At 40.9% G+C, this 12439-nt stretch overlaps 1 protein-coding gene across 3 annotated transcripts in view; it reads right to left on the bottom strand.

Annotated features, from left to right (window-relative positions):
* igsf9ba (immunoglobulin superfamily, member 9Ba) overlaps positions 1-12439 on the bottom strand; it is a 75188-nt gene that overhangs the window by 31905 nt on the left and 30844 nt on the right. For all 3 annotated transcript variants that reach the window (XM_087851050.1, XM_087851048.1, XM_087851049.1), the window contains exons 4-5: positions 5446-5597; positions 1125-1242 (exon numbers count right to left, since the gene is read on the bottom strand). In XM_087851050.1, the coding sequence (XP_087707176.1) occupies positions 1125-1242; positions 5446-5597 (270 nt within the window). The remainder of the gene's footprint in view (positions 1-1124; positions 1243-5445; positions 5598-12439) is intronic.

Genomic DNA, 12439 nt, shown 5'->3' with positions numbered 1-12439 from the left:
CAGCAGAAGCCATGAAAGGTAAGCTGTCTTTTATGAGAAGGCCCAGATACAAACCTCCTGTTTGTTCACCTCTGAGCATGCACAGCCTTTTACATCACATGTGCAGACGTCTCACATAACAATTAAAAACAGATCACCAGACTGAGAACCATGACTCCTCAGATGTCTCCTGGTTATTGCTCCGCGTGTGCGAAGTAATCGTGTCTCTTATTTCATGGTGTTATTCGTGGTAATATTCAAACAAACTGCAGCATCAACCTTTTTAGTTTTTGTGGTTTTGGTCTTGTTATATTGCAAAAACACTACAAAATGTCTACAAAACTACAATGAAAGATTTCTCTGCATTTATCATATACGCATATCATGACTGAGACCTCTTGCATGAAGATAAGAGAGAACAGGTATCGAATTGGTACTTCCACCAGAGGCCTGAAGCCTTAATGCAGTTGTATCTCATGCACCACCAGTTAGAGTCTTCAGTAAGTTACAAAACAATCACCATGTTTGCAGTGTGTGTGTGTTTGTGTGTGTGTGTGTGTGTGTGTGTGTTTGTGCGTGCCTCCATTTACTGTACTGCGAAGGAGTGGAGTTATTTCTCTGCTATGTTTGCACCTACAGAAGTCAAGCGTTAAAACACACCTTAAAAGCAAGATGCTCAGTTGCTTGTTAAATACACACTGTTAACTCCCCCAAGCCCCGCTGTATCAAGAGACCGAGTGAGGCTGCTATCACAACCATCTATCTGATCTGTGTCTAGCAGAGAGCCTGGTTAATGGACCGGAGACAGACAGTGACGCGCTCTTAGACAGATCCTGTTGTATACACATGGCTGTGCACACATTCACATACAGAGGCCCCAGACTGAGCTATTGACTGCCCGATACAGACTCAGAAGGTATGTTACATACATCAGTACCCCAGAGGAGTGCAGAGCTTTGCCTTTAAGTATAAATAATGGAACCAAACTACTATATCGATGCAATCAAAGTGGTATGCCTCCGGTAGAGACGGGGAAAGATTTTTCTTTTCAATGAAAAATCTGGCAAAATATCAAAACACATTCGGATTCGACTTTTATATTTGTAACTTGCATATCTGTTTTACTCATCCTGAGGAGACATCACCTTGAACCAACAGACGGGTAGTGTGGAGCACTTCTCCCTGGTCACTGTAGGCTCGGCATGTGTACGCCCCTCTGTCATCTCTGGTGATGCCAAGGATGGTTAGTCTGCCATCGTGTACCTGCAAATGAATGGGCAGGAGAAAGAAATAAACATCCAGCCTTTAAACGGCAAATTTAAAACTTAAAAGCCCTTGTTATGTTATAATTAGAACGATATCATATAGATGAATAGAAGTACAATTGTATAGTACCTCAAATGTGTTCTGTAGTTCTCAAACTACATGTTCAGATCATGTAGTTTGTTAAATTTTACTACAGGTCAAAGTTTCACGCAAAAAAAAAGACTTAAAAGTCACAAGTGTGTCGTGATTTATTAGCTCCAGGTGTGATTCCTGCATATGGTCACCTTGGTAACGTCTAACTCAGTGTTACCGCACATCCCTGTGTGCAGGCACTGATGAGAACCAATAAGCGGCGAGGAAAAACACATTAACCAAACCTCATAAATTATGCAACAGGTGGCGAGAGGCTCTGTCCATTCATGTCACACACAGCTGTAGTCTGTCCATTCACACAGCTGAGCGGAGAATCTGCTACGCCTGCAGAATTATTGCTATTCATCTGTCTCTCAGATGTTTTATGGTACAAGCAGAGCAAACAAAGCAGAGCTTAACTTTTGCAAGGTTGTTGGGGAGCTGCATCGCCATCATAACAATTAATGGCGAGATAACACCCTTGTGTGTGGCACACTTGGTTCTAGGAGTGTAAACTAACCACTGATTTAAGGTGAATTTATTGCTTTGTTGGTTCAAAAATGACTGAAGGAATGAAACTGTCTTTATTTTAATAGAAAAAAAATGCTCTCTTTCCAATTCCAGTTCACTTCCTTCACATGCAATTTACTTTAAATGACCTTCTCTTATTCAAGGCTTATATAAAGGCTAAAATGAATTACATTAATCGTTAGCGGCATTCACTCTCTAAAACTGAAATTAAAATTTTCTTTGTGTGATTAGTGCAAAATTGTTCGGTGAGCCAAACTGAGCATGCCATAAAAGAATGATTGCAGTCCAATCATCCAATCATCACCCATCATCCAATCATCAGGTATTTTGGGATACCAGGTGAGAATTGGAGATCTGGTCTGAATTTATGTTTCTAAACTATCTATGCCATGGGGTATTGTAACCAGTAAGCCCTTCTGAAAACCTAAACTGTAACTAGTGCCATAACATGATGTATAGCTCCCTAGAAATGTGAATATGCAGCCCAAGCAGCTCACAACAACTGCGACTGGCCCACTCACTACCCTCGTTTCCTCGTAATTCTAATGCTAACTAGTGCATTGGCAGCAAAATCTATGTAGGCTCTACATAGATTCAATGCAGACATAAAAATTTTAAATGTAGCCAATTCCTAAGTGCTTTAACCTGCATTATTTTAAATGACCAATAGGAGGGTTGTAAATAAAACCTGTCTTTACATAGAGTTCTTTGGAAAAACAGCCTTTGGTTTCTTTGCTCTTTGTCTTGTTATGAAGCATGAAGCTTAATATCAACGGTGGCTACATCCATCTTTTACATACAGTCTATATTTGGACCGAACAGTGAAGTAAACTTAGCTTGTGTTTTGCTAAAGCCTCAGGCACACAGGCCTAGAGACTGTTTGACAACTGTCTGTCAGCCAGTGGTTGTAAGAAAAAATGTGTATTCTCCAACCAGTTGGCAGCTGTGGGAGGTTGCTAGCTATTGCTTGATGAAAATGGCCACACAGTGGTACACAATTCAGCATGTTCTATGCAGACGATGAGCAACTACGGCAATCTGCCAACAAGCGCCAGTAACCACTCAACTACTGAATGGGGAATACACACTTTTTCTTAGTGACCAGCGCTTTCCAAGCTGTGACCAATTGGTTATAAGGTCTTGACCAAAAGCCACTGTGATTGGCCCATGACCCTTACTGTGCAATAAGTTAGCACAGTAGAAGTGAAGCATGAGCAACCTTGTGGTGTCTGTTTTTTTCCATTGACTTCTTGTTCTTTTAAACCAGAATGTTTTGGTCATTGGTCTAACAAACCACATCCATGTGACATTTAAGAGGTATGTTTAGCCAACATTGAGGTCCCACAACTTTTATTTTGAAACTATTTTTCAACCATTACTAGACATCGACAAAAGACCGCCATCTGACAGATATTCAGTGTTGAAATGTTTGCTGGAAACGTTCAGTCAGACGCTGAGTGTAACACAAACAAAGACACTCATGCACAAAAGGTTATTTTTAGCTAGCTTGTCATTGCTAGCTATCAAGCATGTTTCGGGGACAGCGTGGTCTAGCATATTTTTAAATCCTGGCATTTGTTGTTGCACTGAATCTAAAAAAGCCAAAGAGTCTAAACCACTGTTAGATCAAATCATTAAACTCATACACACCACAAATGCAGCAGTGATGTTAACACACAGTAATCTTAACAGAATCTAAAGACATGTACTGGTCGTCATTCTGATCCAATACTTTCTGTGCCATAGCTGAACTCAATCCAAGGTGAGTGTGAGGAAAGTAAGCAGAATTTCAACTTCTGTCCTATGCACTTCACTCCAGTGAGAATGATATTTGGTTGGCTGCCGCTGCCTTCCTGAGCTTTTTAAAAGTCTTCTTTTTCAGTTTCCTGGTTACTTAATACATCTTTTTTTCCGGGCTTTAAAAAAATGAGGAAAGCAAAGAGAGGAGAAGAAGGAGGAGAATGTGGAGGATGAGTGTTTCTGCTCCTCTCTAACCCCGTCTGTCACATTCCTCCCTTTCTCCATGACGTCTCCATGGATCTGAGCATGTGGGTGAGCAAACATATCCTAATGCTCCCTATCACACACACACACAGCTCTCCTCTCAGCACAGAAAGGAGCTCTCCCGTATTTTAGGGGAGATGCAGCGAGAAACAGGCGAATGTACGAGGGGAGACGATAAATGCAAAGTGAGGTTATTAGAATTTGGCATTTGGCTCTCACTAAAGATTTTCCTTTTTAGTGCAACATTCATATTAGGGCTAATGTAATATTGATGCCGAAAAGGGGAGATTAATAATGCATCAGAATGTTGTGTAATCGTTTACTGAGGGAATGGTGTTAAAGAGAGGCGACTGATGGTGGGGCAAAAAAGGAGAAAATGAAAGGAAACGAGGCCTTTAACAGACACGCTTCTGTGCTGCTGTCACTTCCTTTGCTGTATGTTACACAGGCAGCTGCGAAAAGGTGATAGCGCCTGCGTCAGACTGCAATATCAGACACATATGAGAATGTGAAGGCATGCAAGCACCTTTGAAAAACCGTAAAAACAATTACAAGCAGTATGAAAAATTACCATCGTTGCTACATTTATTAGACACGATCAGAAATCTGCTTGCATCTGTTACAGGTGTTTGTGCGTCTGGTGTGTGTGCGTTTTGTTTTAGCAATAAGCTGATGTTTGAGTCAGCCTCCCGTATCTAACTTAACTTGTGCAAGACTAACTCCAGAGATGAATTTGCTGCATTCAGACGTGTAGGTGCGGGTAGTGCTTCTCATAGTATAGTGAGAGCAAGCGATCCTCCACTCCAGAGAAAGTGACACTTGCACCGCTCACTCAAGATTCGACATCCTATGGCTCTAATGCATCTTCGCTCGTCGAAGCTTTTGCCGCTTTTGAATCATCTGTCATGGAGCTGTGGGTTGACTGTCTTTGATTTGTTGCAACTAACACCACAAACCTGATTTAAATGTTTGCAAGCACTGAGGCAGTGCCAGAAATATCCTTGCCATGACATCAGGCTGTCTGCATTTGGGAGTTTAAAAAAACAGTCAGGCATCACCAGACAACAAAGAGGGCTCAGAAATGTGAGGTGTGCCACTAAGCTGTGCTTAAAATTGTTCAGATTATGCAGGGTTTATTTTTATTTTTCCTAACGACATCACAGGGAAGACAGAACAGCCTGACTGTCAGTCATCCTGCACCGATGACATAATTGTTTCCTAAATAGCCAAATATCTGCAGCTTTCCACTACTTGTACACCAAGTCTGTGGTGCAATGTTTTAAATGTACAAAAACGATGGGATGGTTTTGCTGTTTTTTCAGACTTCAGACAACACATCAGGTTTAGAGACTAAACCACAGCTCATGAAGCAGCTCGACAATAGAACAAACTGACATTAGCCCGAGTGAGACATAGTCCATAACATACTGTCAGTACAGATGGGCTCAGCGGATGATGCCATCTGTGCACAAACCCCACTTCTATTTTTGCACACAATCATAAATCTGAGTTATGTCCATGATATTTTCTTACCGAGTATTTTGCGTTGGTTGCAAGCTCCTCCCCCTCCCTCAGCCAGCTGATCATTGGTTTTGGATTTCCCTGGGCAGAGCAGCTTAGCGCAGTGCTTCCCCCTTCCTTCGCCTCCACGTATTGCGCCGGCGTCTCCGTGAATGAAGGTGGAGCTGAGGAGAACATAGGACAAGGAATTCTTGGTACCATCCCAGTATCCAGACAGAAAAATCTCAAAAGCTATTCTATGGACTGGCATAGGCCCTTTTCCCTCAATGCTTCTTAAGCACAATCATAGGTTTTCCTTACATTGTCCTAGATTGACTGGTGCAGTTGATTGATTGGATTGCAGTCCTTTTTTTTTCCTTTTAGTTTTGGAGAAGCTTGGAAAACTGTACTGTAGTTTGCAGTGCTGTTGAATTTGTGTTACACTCAGGGATTTCCCTAATAACACAGCAAACTACAGGCTCCAAGATGACACAGAGTCATTGAATTAACTCCAAGATGGCTTCAGGCATTCTGCCACTGGGCTCTTCTGCACGGCCGTTGTATTGCAGGCACATGTAGTACAGCTGTCCATTTTAGGGGGTATCTGTTTACAGCTGGTTGGGCAGTAGGATCACAAGTGGGCAGCCAGTGGACATTTCCATTGAATACGCAATTGTAGTCATTTGAAATCACTTTACATCCTTAAGAACCTTTAAAATTACAAAGAAAACCCCAGCAATGGGCGAGCACTTGGTGACAGTGGGGACAAAGAACTCCCTATCAACAAGAAGAGACTTCCAGCAGAAGCAGGTGCAGCAATCTGCTGTGAGCAATTCTAAAGTAAAGGGAATGAGAAGAATAGAGAGGATTCAAACAACAAACAGACGAAACTACAAAGCACAGGCTGGACTAGACAAAAGTTAACTCTCCGGAGTCAACAAATGCGCCGGCTCATTTCAACTTCTGTCAAAAGTGTGGTTTTGTTGTGTAAATGTGGATCTTATTGAGAGCTTGGAAGTCCTACACCAGAAAAACAGATCTGAAGGCAACAAAATAACCATGCTAATGTTGTGGAGACATCGTAGAGGCTTTTTAGATATTTTACGATGTGATACAGATAATGTTAAACTATGTAAAACAATACATAAAAAATAATAAAATATAAAATTCAGTTAAAGGTTTTAGTTTGATATTGCAAAGCAGCATTTGCTAGCAGTGGTTGGCGCTGCTCTCCCAAAGTGCGGGATAGGATTAGGGTTAGGGAGAGCGTATTGAAGTGTCTATCGTGTGTTTTCAATCTCCAGCTGACCCCACTTGACCCCAAGATTTATGTCCACAGTTATTTTGACTGAGGAAGAACTAGCTAAGAAAACGCATCCAAAATGCGTCAAGCAAAGAAGAACATGTGTATGCATGATTCAACTGTTGAAGCTGTCAGGCCAAAGTCATTTGTGACTTTGAGACACAAGCCAAAAAACCGACACATTGGTGACATATTTTCCCGTTGTGTTTTCGCTGGGCATCAGGACAAATTAGTGTTTACAGTACAAAAGATACAAGGCCAAATGTGTCCCATGCCACCTCGGCAAGTTGTTTGAGTGAGAATAATGAGTCTCTGCGGTCATTTACACTTGTATTTAGCGCTGTCCACTCATGATCTAATTGTCCAAGACACATTTCAGAAATCTGAAGTAAATAGGGTCTAAGTCAAACAGGCATTCCTCAGATAGGACATGATGCAACACCTGCACAGTGGGACATGTACCAGGGTTGATAACAAGCTCCCCTGCAGGCTTCCTTCTTTTTGTTTTTTTTGTTTTTTAAATTCAAAACCACTTTGTAACACTGCTGCATTTCCACCTGATGTATCCGAGCTTCGCTAAGAGTCACACGGGAGCTGTTCACCAGCTCCTGCAGGCCAATAAACTGTGGCTTCCTCAGCCAGCTGCTTTCAGTGGTTCAACATAATATTTTGATTATAAGTAGCGGCACTGTGTTTAGTTAAATAGGGGGAAAAAGGCACTGCTATACAAGTGGGTCACCGCTTGCCGCTGGGAGTGCTGCCATGCTTAGACTGCACACAAGCACCTGGCATGGAGTAAACAAATTGGCCAATTAGCACATTTAGACATCTGCCCGTCCATTCTGCCCTCTCGCTCCCTAACACTCATTACATTATATGATACAGCAGATTAATGGAGATTCTAATAAAATGCATGACTGATTTACGTATCATGCAGTTGATGGGTCGGCGGTTACATTAAACGGCTCATGATGCATTATTTTAGTTAAGAGGCAACCCTGTGCCACTGCTTCACTATGAGTTTCTGCATGTATAGTATGTCACTGATTGTCACTGGTGGCTGCAATATGTATGCAGCCAAGTACATTTACTCAAGAAAAGCAACTTGAAGCTCATAAACAGCGACATGCTTCGGCTCCAGGACATTTTGTGTTTCTGAAGAGGAGATATCTCCTTTAATTTATATTAAAGTATTTCAGAGAGAAATATAGAAATATTTATAATAATACAGCTGGTGTTTCCTCCTTCCTACTTCATCAGTCATCTCACAACAAGTCCAATTTGTGCTGTGATCTTCTTGACCTGACTGACTTCGTTGGAAACCACTCAAGAAAACCAGATATTGGTAAATAGTAGAAAAATGCTGATTGCACTCTAATGCAGCAGCATTAATAGCACAATGCTGCTGCATTACAAACCTGGTGAACATTATCTGAATGTTGTGTCCTTAAGAAACAAGAGAACATCCAGCAAAGACCTGGCACCAGATTTGAGAGAAGAATCTGACTCTTGACTTAATCAATCCACTGTTCACTGAAATCTGATCACATATGGTCTCGTTGGAAGGGTAGCCATCAATAAGCCATTCTTAAGGATGGGAAAAACAGAAGATATTTCTGAGCTACGTCAAGTTACATGAGAACTGTGCTAAAAAATCAGTGGGAAAACATGATGATGAATCCAAATTTGAAATTTATGGTTCAACTTGCATAAATATATACAGAGCTTTTGCAGTCATCTGTAAAACATGGTGGAGACTCTCTCATGGTTTTGGATTGCATTTCATCCAGTACTTTCAGGGTTTGATCCACCATGCAATATCATCTGAAAAACATCTGATTGCCTTGGCTTTATTTGTCACCATGAGAATGATCCCAAACACAATGCCAATGCAGTAAAAGCATGCCGGGATAGAAAAAGACACAGTGGAAGACTGTGCCATGGATTGGCCTCCCCAGAGCCGGGTCTTCAACATTATTGAAGCAGTGCGAGATCATCTTGACAGAGAATGGAACAAAACGCAGCCAACATCCAAAGAAGAGCTTTGAATGTCTTTCAAGATGCCTGGAGAACTATTCCTGAGGACTACTTGAAGAAAAGGAAATTAGAACTGTACTGTTTTTGCTTCATAAACTGCATTATCTATTTTCCTAGCAAATATATAAGGAAATGAGGGATGGCTCAAGATTTTTACATATAGAGTATGGGTGGATATATTTAGCAGGTAATATTTCTGCACTTTTACTCATGAGACATTTGATTGTAACGTGGAAATTTTACAGCACTGGTACTTTCACTTAAGTGAATCACCTGAGTACTTGTTCCTCCACTGTAAGCGCTGTTATTAATTCTAATCCCAAAGCTTTTCTCAAGGGAATAAGCAGCAGCTGACAGGAAATAGGTGGCACACATGGTGGTGCTGGTGACAGCAGCAGGCACTTTGGTCAACTTGGGATTTGTTTCACACCGTCAGGTACAGCTCATCACAGAGGAAGTGTCACAATGCTTGGGAAACCTGGGAGTTGCTCTACAAAAAAAGTAAGCTGAGCATTAAATCTGCGCCCTACTTACAGCATCTCTTCATCAATTATATACATTAAAAGATGTTTGGAGTTCCCAAACTCCCCGTTCTTCTCTGTAGACCACGCAGCACATCAGCAGATGGCCTGGATGCTAAGAAGCAGGGTAAAGGCTGTTCTTTTGAAGGCTTATTTACTCAAGACTGTGTTTGCGTCATTTTATTTCCTTGCTTGTTTTGGGGGTTTTTTTGTTTTCCTTTTCTTGTATCTGTTCCTAAGAGAATATGGAGAATTGGAGTACATATTTTCATTGATTTCACATCACGAGTCTCAAAGGTTTAAGTGTAAACTGGTGCAGAGAGAAGAAAGAGGCACTCTGTGACACTTTCTTCCCTCTTCTAATGTCAGCATACGTAAGTTACTCCACAGCGTCTCATGTGTAATTAAGAGGAGAAACAATGGGACTTACTTCCTCTCACTTCTTCACTGCCACAATCCCATCCATCTCTTTTCTTTAGGTGGACTTAGGTTATTTTGTAGATTAGATGATCATACTAACATAAACTCTTAACTTCAAAAACAAATGTGCCTTTATCTCAGTTTGTTGCTTTCCTCCTCAAACTTACAGAAAGAGCTGCGTGAGCACAAAGGTGCTTTTATGTCTGTCAGATTTGTTTTTAATTACAGTGAAAAACTGATGTGAGTCATCCACATTTGTCTTTTCTAGGCATATTTTTGGAATACATCATAGCTTTTAGGAAATTTGATATTAACTCTGGAACAGGCTGTGCTGGAAGTTATCCCTACTTACTATACAGTCTGAATTTTATTTGAATGTCTGAATCATTAACTGTAATTCTGAGTAATAAATGGCTGTAAGACTAGTTTCTGTTCATTTAAATTAATACTAAAACGTTTGTGCATTTCCATCACAGTGAGACCTTTGTGACAAAAAACATAATCATTCAAATCATCAACCAGTTGAATACAGACATTTTGAAACAACTAACAAATACAGTGAGCCTAAGGATAAATATGGGAAAAGACAATATGGCAGGTATGAGCAAAGGATCAGAGCGGTTATGATGAAAACTATGGAGACGAGCGAAAAAGAGAAAAGCCCTGTTGTCAGGTGAATTTACAAATACGCTGGAAAGTGATGTGAATACCTGACATTTGTTTGTTATAACAATCTGTTACACCTGCTTGTGTTTGCTAAGGCAAAATATGTCAAGTAAAGCTTCAGCTCATTCTGATTTATTCCAGTACCAGAGCACTTTATTTTCAGTCTGTAAGAGAAGACCCTGCAGTACTTAATGCAATTAATGCAGTTTATGAGAACCTGAGAATAATTTTCTTAATGATGGAAATGTGAATATTTTAAATTGAAGAAAAGTGAATTTTTGATTGTCTATGCTGCCAGTTAGACTTTTTAAAAAGAAATCAGTATTGACAAAAATTCATATCAGCATCAGCATTACAACCTGTTAGGATTGGGCGATATGTAAAAATTTTCCAATCGGCAATCGTCAGTCCAAGGCTACGTCCACACGTACCCGGGTATTTTTGAAAACGCAGATTTTTCTATGCGTTTGCACCTTTCGTCCACACGTAAACGACGTTTTTGGTCACTGAAAACTGAGATTTTTTAAAACTCTGGCCAGGGTGGATATTTTTGAAAATTCTGCTTTTGCATTTACGTGTGGACGAGAAAAACGGAGAAAACGCAGAAAACGCAGCGTCAAAGGTGTGCGCATTTTTTGACGTCACACTGTGCGCCACGTTATTGTTTCGGTGAAATGAATTTCTACAACACTGTTACTGTTAATTGTACTCTCTGCAGTGTTTAAATGCTTACATATACACACACAGTTACTGTCCCTCCGCACATACGACTCGGTTCAGCTTCTATGCCCCAGCTTTGTTTACATTGGCCAACATTTCTGCACGGTTAGGAATATATCGCCACCTGTTGCTTTGGCATGTTCCTAGCAGCGATTTCCTTCATTTCTGCCTCATTTCTGGATTATTTTTTAAAACGAAAACGGAAAATCTCCATTTTCAAAAATACCCGTGTACGTGTGGACGTAGCCCAAGAATCGCCAATGGGTGATATATTCGCGCATGCGCAGACTTTTTGATGGGCGGGGCAATGTAATCATCCACGGACTGATTTGCGTGTTTACAACATGGAGGAAGTCCAAACATGGACGAAGTAGTTTAAAAAAGCAAAACAAAAACGCTGTCAGGTCATCACAATTAAAATTTTTAACGCTCTCAACCCATCTGGAGCGCAGAATGAACAAAATTTGGACAAACTGCCGAAATGCGTTGACAGAGACATTTTAGGGATTTTGCGCTCCACATGGGTTAATTGTTAGTCGCGTAAGTCATGACGACGGCGCTGACAGCACTAAAAAAATATAAAGTCGCCAATTTGGGGTTTCTTTGGCTTTAAACCAGATGAAAAAGGTAAACCTAAGGATGTAACCAAAGCGGTGTGCCACTTGTGCAGACGTGCGAGCAAAGTACTGAAACACGGCTAACTTGCAAGCGCATGTACGTGTCCACCATCCGGCTAAGTTTGCTAGGCTATCACCAGCTCCATCAACAAGCATTTGGGCGCACTCTGAGGAGGGTGCATTTGCTCGCAGATGAAAGAGGGTGCTGTTAAAACAGCACTATTTTTTTTTCTCATGTTGACTGCTTCTATTAGCTCCTTCACTATAGCAAACTTACTCATGGGCAAATAAATAAATAAATCGCCCTTGCAAAAAGACGAATATATCGTCGATAGTCGATATATTCGTCCAATCAGCTCGATATATTCGTCCAATCGAACCTTGCAGACAAGGTCTTCACCCAAATTGTGTTCAAGGTCAAAATCAAATCTGTCATTTTATATATACTAACCTGCAAATTGTGATGGATTGTGAGCCAGATAAGCTGCTGCATCACTAACATTCTGGTTAATACAAGCACACAGTTATACAAGAGTCATAATAGAGAAAAACATTTGTTAATTTTAGCTTATCATTTTTATCAGGGCATCTTATTTACCACACACACAGTATTTAATACATGTTGTACACCCACCTCTAATTTAAATTTGCAAGCTGGGCTCCCGTAAAGTCTGGAGGGTGATTGTTCACCCCAGACTCACCATAGTGGACAGCACAGTGACTGACAAAGACAGATACACACG

The sequence above is a fragment of the Neolamprologus brichardi genome, chromosome 14, assembly GCF_056152115.1.
Source record: "Neolamprologus brichardi isolate AB-2024 chromosome 14, ASM5615211v1, whole genome shotgun sequence".
Lineage (NCBI taxonomy): Eukaryota > Metazoa > Chordata > Actinopteri > Cichliformes > Cichlidae > Neolamprologus > Neolamprologus brichardi.
Note: the sequence above shows the minus strand (reverse complement) of the source record. Positions and strands in the feature narration are given on the sequence as shown.